At 51.4% G+C, this 15,015-nt stretch overlaps 1 protein-coding gene across 2 annotated transcripts in view; it reads right to left on the reverse strand.

Moving 5' to 3' along the window:
• SLC12A5 (solute carrier family 12 member 5) overlaps window positions 1-15,015 on the reverse strand; it is a 36,069-nt gene that overhangs the window by 7,567 nt on the left and 13,487 nt on the right. For both annotated transcript variants that reach the window (XM_059133391.1, XM_059133392.1), the window contains exons 3-17: window positions 14,630-14,761; window positions 14,158-14,304; window positions 12,677-12,731; window positions 12,053-12,183; window positions 10,043-10,284; window positions 8,907-9,118; window positions 7,116-7,286; window positions 6,723-6,821; window positions 6,524-6,581; window positions 4,452-4,626; window positions 3,722-3,840; window positions 3,299-3,397; window positions 2,213-2,332; window positions 1,842-1,946; window positions 429-597 (exon numbers count right to left, since the gene is read on the reverse strand). In XM_059133391.1, the coding sequence (XP_058989374.1) occupies window positions 429-597; window positions 1,842-1,946; window positions 2,213-2,332; window positions 3,299-3,397; window positions 3,722-3,840; window positions 4,452-4,626; window positions 6,524-6,581; window positions 6,723-6,821; window positions 7,116-7,286; window positions 8,907-9,118; window positions 10,043-10,284; window positions 12,053-12,183; window positions 12,677-12,731; window positions 14,158-14,304; window positions 14,630-14,761 (2,034 nt within the window). The remainder of the gene's footprint in view (window positions 1-428; window positions 598-1,841; window positions 1,947-2,212; window positions 2,333-3,298; window positions 3,398-3,721; window positions 3,841-4,451; window positions 4,627-6,523; window positions 6,582-6,722; window positions 6,822-7,115; window positions 7,287-8,906; window positions 9,119-10,042; window positions 10,285-12,052; window positions 12,184-12,676; window positions 12,732-14,157; window positions 14,305-14,629; window positions 14,762-15,015) is intronic.

The following is a 15,015-nucleotide window of genomic DNA, read 5'->3' on the forward strand; positions in this document are numbered from 1 at the left end:
CTGGGCCTGTTTCCTCCTGTACGACATGTGGGTACTCACACTGCCAATTCCACACGGTGTGGGGATCGAGAGAATCACAGGTGTGAAAACACCCTGAAAGGTGTATCCTTTGGCAGGGAGAAGTCTGGAGTAGCAATCAAGCCGTCCTAATCTGAGTCTCTGTTTTCTGTCCGTAGACAAGTGCCCTGACTTCTCTAGGGTTCAATTTCCTTATGCATCAAAGGGGCCCTTTGGGCTCTGACGGTCTTCGGTTCTGAGAGCTGGATTCTAAGGAACGTCACTCTCTGAGCCCTTAGATTCCTGTTCTAAGAAAAGCCAGAGCCCACTTCGAGATCCCAAGGGTGGGAAGGAGGGAAAAGTGTAAAGGGACAAGGACTGTCTTCCTGAGTGCCCTCCCGTTCCCCATCCCCGCCAGGACCTCAGCTCACCTCCTCTGCCCGCTGGGCCTGGGGATGGTTATCCAGAAAGGTGCCCTCCAGGACGGAGCCCACAATGGTCAGGCCCTTCCCTGCCTTGAGCTGGGAAGTCAGCGAGAGCAGCTGGGGGTGCACCACATTCTGGTCTTGGTCCACACGCACCAGCACCAGCAGCTGTGGCCTGAAGAGGATGCAAGGTGGTCCACACCACACACGCCCAACCTCCACCATACCCCACACACCCCCGTGCTGTCAGCCGGTGAGTTCACGAGCCATCCATCCTCCATGCCCCCACCCCCTACGCGTCCACTTCAACACCCACCCACCCATTTCCGCTTAAACATCAACCCATCCCACCAGCTCCCGCACAGCCACCCACCACCCACCCACTCACTCACTTGCCTCTCATCCACCTCACTTATCCATCCACCCACTCACCCACCCAGCCATCTCATCCGTCAGTCCCCCACTCGTATCCGTACTAATTTCCCTACACATGCATTAATCACCTAATTACCTGACATCCACATGCCCCCGTCCATTCACACATTCACCTGTCAGCCGTCACCCTCCAATTCACATATACACTTGGCCATCAACCCAACTATTTAATCCATTCATTTCCTTTTTCATTTGCCCCCCCCCCCCACAATCCATCACACTGGCCACCGGTTTAGGAGCATTCTCTAAGCACTCGGGGTCAGACCCTGTGCCGAGCATTTAAGAATTCACAGACGAGTAATACAAAGCCCTGATCTCTGGAAGCCCCAGTTGAGTAGACACCAGCAAGCGCAAGCCAGCAATGTCCTAGGCATAGCTCAGCCTTCAGGCCTTCCTCTTGGCCAAGCAACCTGAGGGAGATGAGTGAGGCCGGGCTTACGGAACCATCATCGAGAAAGCACCCTCAGTGGAGAAGTGCGAGGTAAAATTCCTGCTTCTAGTTCTGCCTTCTGTGACCTCTGAGACCTTTTCTGGCCCCTGACTTCCACACAAGTAAAGTGGAGGAATTGCTCTGAATCTAGAGATTTCTAGGAGCCCCTATAACTCTCTAAGTGAATGAAGCCACCTCTCCCAGAGCAAATGCCACAAGACGTGACATTCGTCTGTCTCTGCGTGTGCTTTCTCCGTGGAACTGCCAGCTCACTTGGTTCCTGCAGACTAGAGGGGGCCTGGCGTGTATCCTGCGATCGTACATTTTTTTCAACACATGACGGAATGAACAGAGGGATGAAGAGAGAGCAGCTCGGCCTGGCCCCGGGTCCTGCAGCAGGAAAAGGTCAGACTAGGCGGGGCTGAGAAGGGGAGGTGAGGGCAGACCCGTGGCGCGGACAAGAGCACTCACTGACCAAAGCAGGTGCGGACAGCCAGACCCTGCTCCCTTCCTGTCTTTCCCTTGGGCCCTCCCACGCAGGCCTGGCCACTCACCTCCAATTCTTGGTATGTGGGGGCCCTTCCTCCAGGCGTAAGAGGGCGTAGCGTGCAGCACTGAGGGACAGGCCTCGGATCCCATCACCCCACTCCTTCTCGGCCCTGGGGGTCCGAGGGGATCAACCAGGGCAGAAAGTCAGGGGTGTCAGTAAGACCCACGCACACCCAAGAGGCCACCCCAGGACAGAGGATAGGCAACCATTCTGCCACCTCCTTTTCTCAGAGCGCCAGCTCCTCCCTCTCAGGTCCTGTCCTCTCTCGCCCAATCCCACCCCATCCCCCCATCCCCTCCCCCACTCTTACTTTATCCCCACTCCCTCCCATCCCTTAGCCTCTCCCAGCCCTCCCCCCCCCCCACCAACGCTTACCCACGGTACTCAATGTACTTGTAGATGAGCCCAGCAATAAGCATGGCCACCAGCGCATAATACCAGGAGCAGATGAACATGAGTGCCAGGCAGAGGCTCATGCCCAGAAAGGAAAGTGTCCTGGACAATGGGAAAAAGACCCAGCCCCTGAGCCCTGGCAGGACTGTCACTCGTGCCGGGGCTCAGACAGCAGGAGTTAGATGGGGTGTGGCGTGGACAAGAACTGGAGGTCTAGGGTGGCTCAGGTCTGGGGGAACTCGCAGCATCATCTCCATGAGCAGCCCCGTGGGGATTTGGGACCTTCTGGATCAATGAGCAACCACAGACTGTGCACCACCCCAGGCCCCACACAACTTGTGAGTCAAACACACTACCTTGCTCCAGTGCCTTTGACTCTGCCAGACCACCCTGCCGGAGGCCTTCCAAGGCAGAGTTCCCTGGAGGGAGTCGGAGGCAGGATCTCCCAGTAAGAGTGTGCCCCCAGGAAGAGGCGACTGGCAGAGCAGGAGCACTAAGATGGGAGTGGGGCAGCCCAGGTCCTAGTCCTGGTATGCCATAGTCTTTCTGGGTGACTTGGGGCCAGTCCCTTCCCCTCTTTGAGCCTGTTTCCTTTCTGTAGAGCAAGCAGGGTCCTTCCTGCCCTGTCTGCCCCACAGGCCAACTGTGAGGCCGAAGGGCCATAAAGTGAAAGGATCAGAAGAGCCTTGGGCTCCACATAGCAAGCATCTTCTGTGCACCAAGCCCCGTAACACTCACAAGGGCCCCATGAGGTCAGTGCGGTTGTCACCCCCATTTCACAGCCAAGGAAACTGATGTCTCTTCTAGTCTGTAAGATGTTGAGCAGGATGGGCACGGGTGGAACCACAGCTGAGACCCCAGATGGTCCTGTTATATTACTATGTGTAATTAGAAGGAGACCCTCTCCAGAATCTTTCTCGTGCTAGTTGGGCTACAAAGGCCGGAGAAATGGGCTCTCTATGTTAGTTTGGGATCCTCGGACCTCGGGGATGGGCTAGGGTGAGGCGAGGGTTGGGGTGGAGGCGAGAGGGTGATTCCGGCAGCCAGGGAAGGGGACAAGGCGCCCACCAGTGGTAATATCGAAAGCGTGGCCTCCAGTTGGGCGTCCTCAACAGCGTCTGCACTGCACAGGCCAGGTTCACAAACATGTAGCACATCAGGAAGAACCTAGAACACAGAAAAGCCCCAGGAGAGACAGAGATGCAAAGGGAGGCAGAAACAGAAAGAGAAGCATAAAGAAAGAAAGTGGGAAAGAGGAGAAGAAATTGGGGAGGTGGTCAGATCACATTCTGGTGCTGAGGGAGGGATTTGGAGGCCAAATCCCCTTAAAACACACCATGGTGCATGTGGGAATGAATGAATCTCCATATAACAAAAGACAGACCGTTAAACAACTGGGTGGGCTATCCAGGGTCATAACTGGAGGATCCAGGTAGAGAGACGTCCCCCCTCCCCCAGAGCTGATGGAGAGGGCAAGAGGCCAGCACGCACATAGAGAGGATGGGGGCGACCTCATCAAGGGACGCGATGAGGATTCCAATCTCACAGATGCAGGCAGTCAGCAGCAAGGCCCATGTTGGCTCTCCGTTTGCTTTGCCGTGGCCAAAGACCTGGGGACAGAGCAGCCACCATAGAGGTCTGAGATCTCAGAGACTTGTCATGTCTCTTTTCCAGTCTTGGGGACTAATGCAATAGAGGCAGGACTCCCCTAACCAGAGGAAGGAGGGAGAGGACATGTATTCCTCACCCTTTAGGGGTACCCAAGGGGATGTCAGGCTTTGGCTGTGTCTCTCCCACTCTGGCATTGGTAACTCAGTGCAATGAAGTTCGAATCATCCCTTAAGGGGAAAAGAAGCACCTGTGGGACAGATGGAGAAGAGCTACAGGGTCAGCAAGTGGCCATGACTGTGTGCTCTGTGAATCTTTTTTTTTAAGCACCATGGAGAGAGCTACATCTTCTTGCCCTTTGGCTGCCTCCCTCCCTGGTCACTCAGCCAAAGGAGGGCCATTTGTTCCTCCCCTAAGAGCAAACAACTCTCCCCAAAAAGATGACACTGCCATAGGCCAAATCCCAAATAAGGCGCACCCATTCTTCTTAGTGGGAGTGCAGAACGGAAGGGCCCCAGGGGGCCTTGGCTCCCTGGGTGGCCTCTCTGGGCAGTGGCTTGGCTGGCTGGTGTAGTGGATGGGCTGTTCTTCCCACACTCCGCCCCTGACTGACCTGCAGGAAGGGCACTATGCCATCCCGGGAGATGGCCTGCAGCAGGCGTGGGGCCCCCGTGAGGCTCTGCAGCCCAGCCCCACAGGTGGAGAAGAAGGATCCAATGACAATGACCCAGGGGGACGGCCAGGCCAGTGTGCCCACCACCAGATTGCCATTCACAGCTTCGCCAAACCTGGAATGAAGGGACAGGAGATTCTGGGTGAGCAATACCTCCTCAATTTCAAGGGCACGTCTCCTACACCAGCCTCAGGACCAGCTAGCTGTGTGCCCACCGAAGGCCTAGGCTCTAAGGGAGCAAGGCGGGGGGAGGAGACAAAGCTCCTGATACCCCGGACACTTTCTATGTGACCCTGGACAACTCATTTAACCTCTCCTTGCCTCAGCTCCCTCAGTGGTAAAACAGAATGATGATAAACCCATCTCACGTGATTGATGACCAGATAAAAGGAGATAACACAGGTAAAATGCTCAGCAATATGCCCGGAACAAGATACTAAGAGTGATCACAGTAAATGGTCAATTGTGTAATATTATGTTAATGTGGCCAAATCTCTTAGCTTGTTAGAACCTTGTTAGAACCTGTGCCTCCATCTGAAAAATGGGGTTCCAACCTCACTGCGTGGTCATGGTCGTGTGGTGTGAACATCAAAGATGAGCAATTTCTAACAATGGCACTATCTTCAGTTGGAAGATGTCTCCTAGGTCGGTAAAGAGAGCCCTGTGACTAGAGTGTGGAACCAGAGGTTATGCTCAAATGGGCCATTGCTGAAGGACTACGAGAATCAAATGAAGGGTTTTACTGGATGACTTGCTGAATCCCTTGCGATCCTGTGGGAGGTCTATGATTAAATGAAATAAGTGTTGATTAAGTTGCCCTCAAAAGTGAATAAGTGTAATATATGCAAATTGTCCATTTGGCCAGGTCACTGCCTTGCTAAAACCTGTCAGGGTGCCTGCAGTTTTCTATAAAATAAAGCTCTAATGCCCTGGTACCAAAAATCAGGCTTCCAGGACTGGCTCCAGCCTCATGTTCCCATTCCCCCAGCCCTTACAGAAGCCAGGACAGCACCATGGAAACTGACTTCTGTGACAAGACCTCCTACTTCACCCTGCTGGTGGCGCATGCCCACACCCTTCAAAAGTGTATGTTCCAGAAGCTCTGAATTGCTTATAGCTACAGGCACCCACGTGCATGTGCACACACACACACACACACACACACACCCTAGAGCTGTTTCTCTTCTCTACCTTTGTTCATGCTATTTCCACCACCTAGAATGCCCTTCCCACGCCTAGTCACCTAAGTAATCTCTACACAACATTTAAAGTGAAGAGGATATGGGGATGCCTGGGTGGCTCAGTCGTTAAGTGTCTGCCTTCAGCTCAGGTCATGATCCCAGGGTCCTGGGATCGAGTCCTGCACTGGGCTCCCTGCTCGGTGGGGGAGCCTGCTTCTCCCTCTCCCACTCTCCCTGCTAGTGTTTCCTCTCTCACCGCTTCTCTCTCTCTCTCTCAAATAAATAAAATCCTTTTTTAAAAAACCAAATAAATAAATAGAGGATAAATGAGAAAGCATGCATAAGGCACTTCCAGCATCACCTCCTCCTCTCCAGCCCCCCTGGGGACAGGGCTGCTGTGTCCTGTGCACAACCAGAGCGCTTCTACTTTACTTTATCCCACTCTTGCCACGCTGCATTCCAAGTCTGTTGTTGAGCATGGTTACCAGCCCCCAAAGAGCTCCCTCAGGACAAAAAGTATGTATTTATCTTTATTCCCCCCACAGAACTCTGGATAACAACCAACACATAGACATCTAGGAAATGTTAAATGAGTTCATAGATTTTAAAGGGGGGGAAGTAGTATTATCCTTGAGAGAGAGAGAGACACCATCCAAGCTTCTTGAGCAAGATAAAATATAATATAAGGTAAGTTTGTGAGCAACCCTGTGAGACCTTCCTCCCACAATTCCCCTTGCACAAGCTCAGCACTCCGTGCTGTGTCTGTTTCCCAGAATTTAGTCCCCTATACCCACCACCCAGGACAGAATCAGCCCTGATTCCCTTACTTACTTGTCCCGCAGGACGACCCCCTCAATGCAGGCCCCAAACAGAACAACGGAGCTGATATCTGTAGTAGAGGATGAAGGAGAATCTCCAGGGTGACATTCCCCTTTCTCTTCCCAAGCTAGCTGGGTGAGGCAGCAGCTGAAGCTGCCTTCCCCCCAGGCCTCCCCGCCCAGGGTGCTCCCAGCCCAGCAGTGCAGGATACAGACAGCAGAGGTGGTGGCAATGGCCAGGATAGTGCCAGTGGGAATTGACTTCTGGGCATCCCGTAGGTCCCCAGAGCGGTTAGAACCAGCCATGATCCCTGTGAACAGAGGAACAGCTAGGACAGGGTCCACAGGAGACCAAACAGAATAAGAAGAAAGGACACCAACCCCGGAGTCAGGTAGCCTGGGATCTAGTCCTGGCATACCAACTGGTGTTGAGACCTTGGCCATATTCTTTGGCTTCTCCTGGCCTTAATTCCCTCATCTGTGCAATGGGAACTGGATTGTTGGCTCCTGCCCATGTGATGAGATTGTAGGACTAAGAAATTTCTCACATCATTATTGACTCTCCCCACCCATCAGTCCCAGGAGTCTTCTGAGCTCCCCTTCACCTGTGACTGAGGGGAAGTAGATGCCAACCAGCAGGGTGAAGTAGGAGGTCATATCGCTGAAGACATAAGGATGGTCCATGTCGACAGGGGTGCCCTCCGCCAGGCCCACCGAAGGCATCCCACGTCTCTCCACAATCACCCCTTTAGTCAGGTAGGAGCTCCAGAGGTTCTCTGTGGGGGGAGAGAGGATGCTCAGGAGGAAGACCAGAAGTCAGGGTGTTAGAGCTCTAGGGCCAGGAGGTGGGGTGGGCAAAAAGGAAGGGTCAGTGTCAACCACTTCTCACTTCCCTGGGGTCTTGGCTCTATTTTATTTCCACCAACATTTCCTAAGCTCCTGCTTTGGGCCAGGCCATGTCCAGAGGCTTTGCACGTGAATCAGATCTAGTCCTTGCCCTCAAATAGTCCTGTCTAGTGGGGTAAAAAAATCATATAAAGAGCTCTCTCAGGCTGATTCATTGTGTCCCAAACCGATCTCAGCACCCAGCCACCTCAAACCAGCTCCTCTTTTGTGCCTCTTGTCTCAACAAATGGCACCACCACCATCAATTCAGACAGTTTTATGTTGCCCTCAGCTGCTCCCCTGCCCATTTCCACTTCAAAACCATCTCCGACTTCTGCCCACTATTCCTTTTAAATATTTCTCAAATATGCCCCTTCTCTCTATTCCAGGGTTCCCCCACTTCTGCACTACTGACATTTTGGACCAAAATGTCATGGAGAGCTGTCCTACAGCACTGTAGAATGTTTAGCAAAATCCTGGTCTTTATGCATTAGATGCCAGTAACAAGCATCGAGTTGTGATAGCCAAAATTGTCCCTAGACATTGCTACATGTCTTCTGGGGGACAAAACAGTCATGGGGAAGAACTGCTGTTCCACGCCCACTGACATCACTCCATCGCGCTAGATTAGAAAACCATCATCTCTCTCCTGGACTCAGCATCACCCTCTTCCTGGACTCCCTGCCACTGTTCTCTCTCCCTTTTACCTTATCCATATTAACAGCCAGAGTGAACCTTTAGAAATGATGAGCTGACCAAGTTCTTCTCTTATCTGAACCCCTTTGGTGGCTCCTCATTGTCCTTAGGACATGGTTCAAACACTTCAACATGGCTTCCAAGGCCTGCCACAATCTGGCTTATGCCAGCCTCTTCAACATCATTTCTTGCCCCTCCTTCCTTTGCACTTTATGCCCCAGTCATACCAAATTATTTGTGGTTGGAAGGACACAATATGCTCTTCTCTGTCTGCATGCTCTCAGGCAAGCTGTTCTTCTCCCTTAATTCCTTTATTCCCCTAGTATAACTCAAAATCTCTTATTTTTTTATTTTTCCCTCAAAACTCTTCTAAGATGAGTCTAGTAAGGCTTGTCTTGCCACCTTGTACACATGACTGGTCCCTCTGCTGTGAGGTCTTTGTTCATTGAATGCACATCTACTCAAATTGCCATTTATTTGCAAATACATCTGTGTCAGCTATTAGACTCCTTGAAGCCAAGGACTGTGACTTATTTACTCTGTATTCCTGGTGCTTAGCACAGTCCTAGAAACTAAGAAAATGCTTAGTGAATAGTTGTTAAACTGATGACTTTCTTTGCTACTAGGTGGTAAGATATTTGAAGGCTCCCTGATATTCCTCCATGATACAAAGGACAGAACATGGACCAGAGTAGGTGCTCAATTAAAACTCATTGAATTTAAGTGAATCCCAAGGAGAGTTCCTTAATCCTGACCGTTTAACCCACAATCCCTGTAGTGTTTCCTGGACACCAGCCCTCTTCCCTCCCCCAGACCTTTGATGAGGCCACTGGCGGCGCCAGGGATGCCCTGGATCTCCGTGACATTGTTTCGGGTGAAGTACTCATCACAGGTGGCGTTGAGGAAACGGGAGGAACAGAAAAGGCCCCAGAGCCTTGTGGTCACCGTCTCATTTCCTTCCCAAGCCAGCTTGGCACAGACATCAAAGCCATGGCGAGACAGTGTGCGGTTCCCCAGGAGGCAGATCCTAGGGAGAGAAACAAGGGAGGAAGATGGGGGAAGGACATAACCTTGTCTTGACTTCACAATAGAACCACTGGGGGAGCTCTAAAAAACACAGATCCCAGGGCCCCATATCCAGAGATTCTGATTTAGTTGGGATGGAGCCCAGAATCAGTGTTTTTTCAAAGCTCCCCCAAACGATTTTAATATGCAGCCACCGCCAAGAAGCACCGTTTTAGTGCAACGCTGTGTTTCAGCACCATGGACAACAGCCTCCGTGCGTCATCCTGGCAGTGACATGAAAGGGAATCTGTCCTTAAGAAAGAGGCACAGCCCACAGACATCTGAGCCCCTAGACCCTCTCTTCTGTGACCTTGCCCATGATAGAAAAGGTGTCCAACACTAATAAGTTGTCCTATTCCAGGAATTTGTCCCCATCCAGGAAATGCTCCCTTAACATAGAGAGTCATCCCTTCAGAAATCGTCCCACTTGGCGGGGGGGGGGGGGGGGGGGGGGTTGGGAGAAGGGAGGTGGGGTTATGGACATTGGGGAGGGTATGTGCTTTGGTGAGTGCTGTGAAGTGTGTAAACCTGGCGATTCACAGACCTGTACCCCTGGGGATAAAAATATATGTTTGTAAAAAATTTAAAAATTTAAAAAAAAAGAAATCGTCCCACATGGTTCTTCCTAAGCCCCCCCCCCACCTGCAAGTAGTTGACCCTCACAGGGGAAACTCTGCCCACCTGCAGAACATATTACCCCACCCTGCAGAGATTCCCCCCAAACCAGGAGAGCTTTTCGCTCCAAAGGGAGGTTGCTCTGAATCCACAATCACTCAGATTCTGAGAGATGAGGAGAGGGAGGTGGGCAGGGGCTGGCACTGCAGACCCAGAAACCGAGCCAGGGAGGAGGAAGACAATGCCTTAGGCTCAGAGCAAAAGCACTTACGGGAAGTTGGGCGGGTCGAAGGCAGATTTGATGACCCCAGCATAGATGGCCAGGATGGAGAGGATGACACAACCCAGGAAGACAAGGGCAAATTTGTTGACATACTTGACGCCCACAAAGACCACAGTGGCCATGCAAGTGAGCACACAGGTGCCATACACACGCATATTGTTCAGCATGGCTGCTGCCTCCCCGCTGGCATCTTCTGCCTTAAAAATGGCCATAGCTGGGAAGAGGTAAGCCTGCAGAAGAGGGCCAAGGAGGTCAGGTGAGTGACAAAGCAAGAATCACCCCCAAGGATATAACCCAAAGTGCAGAAAGACACTTTGGGGAAAAAAAAATGCTCATCACGGCATATTTACAGTAGTGTAAGACTGGAAATGACATCCACTGATAGGAGGAGATGTGATCATCTGTATTCTTTCTGCACATGTGTATCTTCTAAAATTCCCATACCAAATATTAATATGTTTCTATTCTTAGAAAAGTTATTTTCATTTATAAATGATATTTACAAAGGGAGCTTCTAATTATTTAGGGAAACCCATACAGATCTATTTTACAAAGACAAAATACAATATTATGTTGTAAAACAAACCAAAAAAAATAGAAGGAAATACACCAAAATGTTAATGATGATTTTGTTCGGGCAATTATTATTTCCCTTTTTATGTTCTCTGATATATTGGCAGTTTTACCCAATGGGCTGAACTGTTTTTATAATAATTTTTAAATTATTTAATTTTTTAAGTCATGGAGGTCTATTATTATCCTCTCAGAATGTGGCTTTTTGGGTCTTTTATTCACCATCCATCCTCCCTGGCCCCAGACTCCTCCGTTCTGCCCCCAAACCAGACGCTGCATCTTTTAGTTTCCATTCTCTAAGACAGTGCGATAAAGTGGAAAAGCACTGGCTTTGGGGTCAGAAAGGCACAGCTCCATATCCCTTCCACATGTTCCTTAAAATTCCTAAACTCTGCTTTCCTCCTCTGTAAAATGGGGACATTATCTAACTCATGGAACTGTTGTTAGGACAAACTAAAATGATAAATTGCAGGCCAAGGAGCCTGGATACGGTAGGGGCTTGGAAAATGTCAGCCCCACTTTCTGTGTGCCAGGCAACCCTGCTTAGCTCCCACCTCTTCACAGAGGGGGCCCAAAGAGCCAAGACCCACATCGGCAGCCTCCCCTTCAAATACTGACCAGCAACCTGACTTCTTCTCATCAGTCGCTACTCCTAACAGGTCTCTTTATTCGGCTCCCTCACATCCTTCTTCTCTTTTGCAGCCTACTGGTCACCAGCCCTGGACAGTGAACACGCACTGGGAAGCCAGCGCAGTCCCAGGCACGTGACAGGCAACTGAGACGCAGCTATTGTGTGACATCATTTTTTTTTATTATTATTATTTCTACCACGATTTTACTCTTATTGATCCACCTCTACTACTTAGTAGCTGAGTGACCTTGAGCAAGTCGTCACCTCTCTGAGCTTCTCATTTGTAAAATGGGCATAATAATACTGAATCCTCATGAGGATTCAAGAAAATGACTGTAAAGCGATTGGAACTCTGCTGAGAGCACAGTGGGTGCCCGATGAACAGCAGCTGTTCGGTTACGTAATTACTGTATCTTGTCTCCCCAACTAGACTGTGAATTCTTGAAAGACAGAAGCACAGGGGCACCTGGGCGGCTCAGTGGGTTAAGCTTCTGCCTTTGGCTCAAGTCATGGTCTCAGGGTCCTAGGATCGAGCCCTGCATCAGGCTCTCTGCTCCGTGGGGAGCCTGCTTCTCCCTCCCTCTCTGCCTGCCTCTCTGCCTACTCGTGATCTCTCTCTCTCTGTGTCAAATAAATAAATAAAATCTTTAAAAAAAAAAAAAAAGACAGAACCACATCTGATTTCCTTTTGGCCTCATTGAGGGGCTTGGACCTCTCCCTAGGGGGTGTCCAGGGAGCATTAGTAAACTGACTGACAGCCTGGAACCCCACACCCTCTCCTCGACCCCTCTCACCAGCAGGATTTCAATGGTGCCCAGGATGTACATGGCCCCAGCGAAGGTAGTGCCCAGGTAGAAGCAGAGGCCCACGGCGCCCCCAAACTCTGGGCCCAGAGACCTGGAAATCATGTAGTAGGAGCCGCCAGCTGCAGAAAGAACCTGGTGTCAGCGAGTCGTTCGAGGGAAGCTGGGCTGCCGTTAGGGGTGAGAGAGCTCAGGGACAGAGGTGAGAAAGGAGTTGTTCTGGGCCTCACGCCTTACAGGCTGCAGCCCTAGGACTGGTGGGAGACTAAGCCAGCCACTCTGAGTGGATTTTGCTGCACTAATTACCATGTAGCTAATTACCCCTCTAAGGAGGTCATGGCTCAGAAAAATAGGATGACAGAGAGGAGGGTCTCAGGCAAAGGGAAATATGGCATTGCCCTGTTCAACTCCATAAACAGCTTCCCTACCTTCCCCTTAATACCACCGCCCCCCTGTACCCCACCAGGATCACAGCCCAGCCCCCAGGTTAGCAGTATTGTCTCTCTTGGTCCTGAAGGCCCATAAACCCCATAGCCCTGTCTCTCCTTCCACCCATCCAGGCCGCCCTCCCAAACATCCAGACCCCTTCCCCCTCCAAGAAACCCCATCACATACCAGGTACAACTCCATTGGTTGCAATAGCACTCATGGAGATGGCCGTGAGCATTGTCTGTCGGGAGAGAGATCATCAGAGTGGCAGCTGGGGCAGGGGCCGCGATGCCCTGGGTAAAGGCCAAACCTTATACCCCATAAACACCTGCCAAACCCACAAGTCCTTGCTGAGCTTCTCCCTGGTCGTGTTCCAACTTCTACTCCTGCCAAGTCCTTCTTGTCAAGAAAACCTCTTATTCACCACGCACACGGAAGCATCACAAGCTACGTGTGCTCATCAGAGAGCTCTGGAAATCCCAGTTTGGCCTCTGACCAGCTGTCTGACCTGGGACAAGTCCCTTCACTTCTCTAAGCCTCAGTGTCTTTATCGATAAAATAGGCGTGCTGTCTTCCTACCTAAAGGCACACGCTGAATCTGATCCTCAGCAGATGTGGGACAAACCCAGACTGAGGGACGTTCTACAGACTGACTGATCCATGCTCTTCCAGAGTGGAAATGCCATGAAAAACAAAGAAGGAAGCGCTGCTCCAGATTAATGGAGGCTAAAACGAGCTCATAAATGAATACAAACATGATCTTGAGTTTCCTCCAGTTACAGAGGACATGATTGGGACAATTGGCAAAATCTGAATGAGGCCTGCTGCTCAACCATGATTAAGGGGTCACTATTAAGACATCGTTAATGTCTCAATGTTAGTTGCCTGGGTTTGATCATTGCACTGTGGTTATGTAAGGGGATGTCCTCGTTTTTAGTAAACACACACTGAAGGATTTGGGATAAAGAGGCATCATGTCTGCAACTTGCTCTCAAATTCAAGGGGAAAACGGTACTTAGAGAAGGGAATAAAAACGATAATGGGTTAATGTCTGTTCTATTCTCGCAAATTTTCTCCATGTCTGAAATTCCGTCAAAATAAAAGTGAAAAAGAAATAAAATAGGGGTACTAGCGTCAGTCCTGGCTACCACACACGCAGAGGTGGCTCTCGGGTCGCGTGCGAGGAAATGGAAACATGGCGAGAAGGAGGTGTTTGGTGAATATTTGATATTTTAGGGAGGATGGAAAGGATCCTGTTACAAAGCTGTCTGTGACCCACGCTGCCATTTTTTGTGAGCCCGGGGCCGACCACAATGTTAACGACTGCGGTTTTCAAGGCTCCAGGTTAGAAGGATTTGATTTCCTTCACTACGCCTATCTTTTTCATCAATGAATCTGCATTACTTGTGTAATTATACACACACTCACTCACACACACACACCCCCAAACACAGATCCAGGTGAAACCTGGTTAGTGGCCATCGGGGAGCAGCCTGTGAGATGCAGGAAGGACCAGTCAGACCTAATTTACTCTCAAAGCTCATACGCAGTGGTTCCTATAAAAAGCTCAGGTCTCATGCTTCCCCGCCTCCCTCCCCCCCACCCCCCACCCCAGGTTCCTGCTCTGGCCCAGCGGTCCGGAGCAGGGAGGGGAAGGCGTCACTCACACAAGAGCAGCAGATGAAGACCATGCAGAAGGCCTCCATGATGCCCGCGATGCCCACCACCCACGTGAGTCGCAGGAAGAGGATGACGCCAAAGATGTTTTGCAGGCACGGCAGGTACACGCCCATGAAGGTGCCCATGCGTGGGGCCTGCCGACGAGGCCACTGTCAGTTCCGGCAGCTGCTGATCACCTCCAACACCCCAGACCCACTCCTTCTCCCCTTTCTCCATCTCTCTGCCTTTCTCCACCCCCATCCCTTCATCCCTCTGCCCTCTGGTGCTCCACCCCTCCCCCTCTCCCCTCCTTCTTTGATCTCTACCCCTCATCCCCCAACCCCTCCTCACCCTCTGCCCCCTAACTCCCAGCTCTCTGCCTCCATCACCCACCCCTTCAGTGGACACTCTTCTGTCTCCCCATCCTCTCCCCCCCCACCCCTCCTTCCTCCCTCATCCTTTTTTCCCCAAGGCCCTCACCTGCACTGGCTTCTTTTTTCCACCCTCATTATTTTCTGCTTCTTCATGCTCCCTACTTCCCTGGGGCAGGTTGGTGTAGTTGGCCAGGCCACTGAGCAGGGAGGACACCATGGGGCTGGTGTCCATCTCCTCCTGCGGAGGGAGGGGGGGCAGTGGTAAGACACAAGGTCCTAGGGAAGGGACAGGCAGGCTACATGGCAGGAGGCCGGGAGAGGTGGGGTCAAGGATCTCGAACCACGGGGGGGCTGGGATGACTCGGGGGAAGAGGAGGAACGAACGAGCATGGAAAACAGGGAAAGACATGGCAGGATGAGGAGAGGGGGCAGCAGGGGTGACGGGAAGGAGCATGAGGTGGGCCTGAGGAGGGCATGGAGAGGAGGACACCT

This window comes from Mustela lutreola, chromosome 9 (assembly GCF_030435805.1).
Source record: "Mustela lutreola isolate mMusLut2 chromosome 9, mMusLut2.pri, whole genome shotgun sequence".
In the NCBI taxonomy this organism is placed as follows: domain Eukaryota; kingdom Metazoa; phylum Chordata; class Mammalia; order Carnivora; family Mustelidae; genus Mustela; species Mustela lutreola.